This window comes from Pteropus alecto, unplaced genomic scaffold (assembly GCF_000325575.1).
Source record: "Pteropus alecto unplaced genomic scaffold, ASM32557v1 scaffold746, whole genome shotgun sequence".
Classification (NCBI taxonomy): Eukaryota; Metazoa; Chordata; class Mammalia; order Chiroptera; family Pteropodidae; genus Pteropus; species Pteropus alecto.
The window spans coordinates 417,576-418,495 of NW_006438900.1; the positions used below are offsets into that span (position 1 = coordinate 417,576).

General features: G+C 56.5%; 1 protein-coding gene across 9 annotated transcripts in view; it reads right to left on the bottom strand.

Annotated features, from left to right (window-relative positions):
- Positions 1-914, bottom strand: part of TGFB1I1 (transforming growth factor beta 1 induced transcript 1) — a 5,610-nt gene extending 4,696 nt beyond the window's left edge. For 2 of the 9 annotated variants that reach the window (XM_025049681.1, XM_025049680.1), the window contains exon 1: positions 597-850. In XM_025049681.1, coding sequence (XP_024905449.1) covers positions 597-705 — 109 coding nt within the window. In that variant the 5' untranslated portion in view covers positions 706-850. The other 7 variants (XM_025049678.1, XM_025049676.1, XM_025049674.1 and 4 more) reach the window with 4 other exon arrangements.
- Positions 915-920: the final 6 nt, after the last annotated feature.

Below are 920 nucleotides of genomic sequence, written 5' to 3' on the forward strand. Positions count from 1 at the left end.
CCCGCACCTGAACAGGCCCACTTGGCTCTGGCCCACCTCCGGACCCTACTGGGTCCCACCCTATGTACCTCATTAGTGAGTCTACAGGGACCTGCTTTCTGATTGGCTTATTCCCCACAGTGTAATACCCTTTGCCTCTGCTGAGCAGCACCCCTTATTGCAGCATGCTGGAACCCCTTCTGTCCCTCAGTTGGAGGGCATAGTCTTATAGCCCAAGTTCCAACAGACAGAGAGGACAAAATGCCTGGGTCTTCTTCTTGCCCAGACACCAATACCCACTCACCCGCCCCTGTCCCCGTCCCCAAATTAGGATCTTTTGAACCTTTTCCCTTCCAGAACTTAGAAGTCCCTGGCCCTTTACTCTTTCTTCCTCTCTGAGCATGGTGGTAGAAGCCTTAAGCTCACGCTAATATCTACCTGACCCCTACCACACTTAGGTGCCCTTAATACTTTCCTTCCCCAAACCCCACAGTCCTTCTCCAGAACTTAATGTCAAAGCCTCCTTTCCTGTCTACTTTCCCAGTTCCTGGACCCAAGATCCCTTTAACCTCTACCATCCCAGAGCCCCTGAGGCCAGGCGCCCAAAGCAGCCGCACCTCCTTGCTCATCTGTCCACAGCCAGTGATGGAGGAGCAGAGCGAGGGAAGAAGGGAGGGAGCGGCTGGCTCGGGAAAGGCAGGAAGAGAGAGGCAGGAAGGAGGACATGGAGTCGGAAAGAAGGCGCGGGCAGATAGACCAGGAGTGAGAAGAGAGGAGACAGGGATGGGGCGATGCAAGGATCGCGAGGGAGTCCAGTATAGGGAAGTAGGTCCAGAGGATAGTGAGGAGCTGGGGACAAGGGAACTCGGGCCCCACTCACCCAGGTCCTCCATGGCGGGGCACAGGCAGACCACGCTGGGCGAGCAGGGCGGGGACCGTGT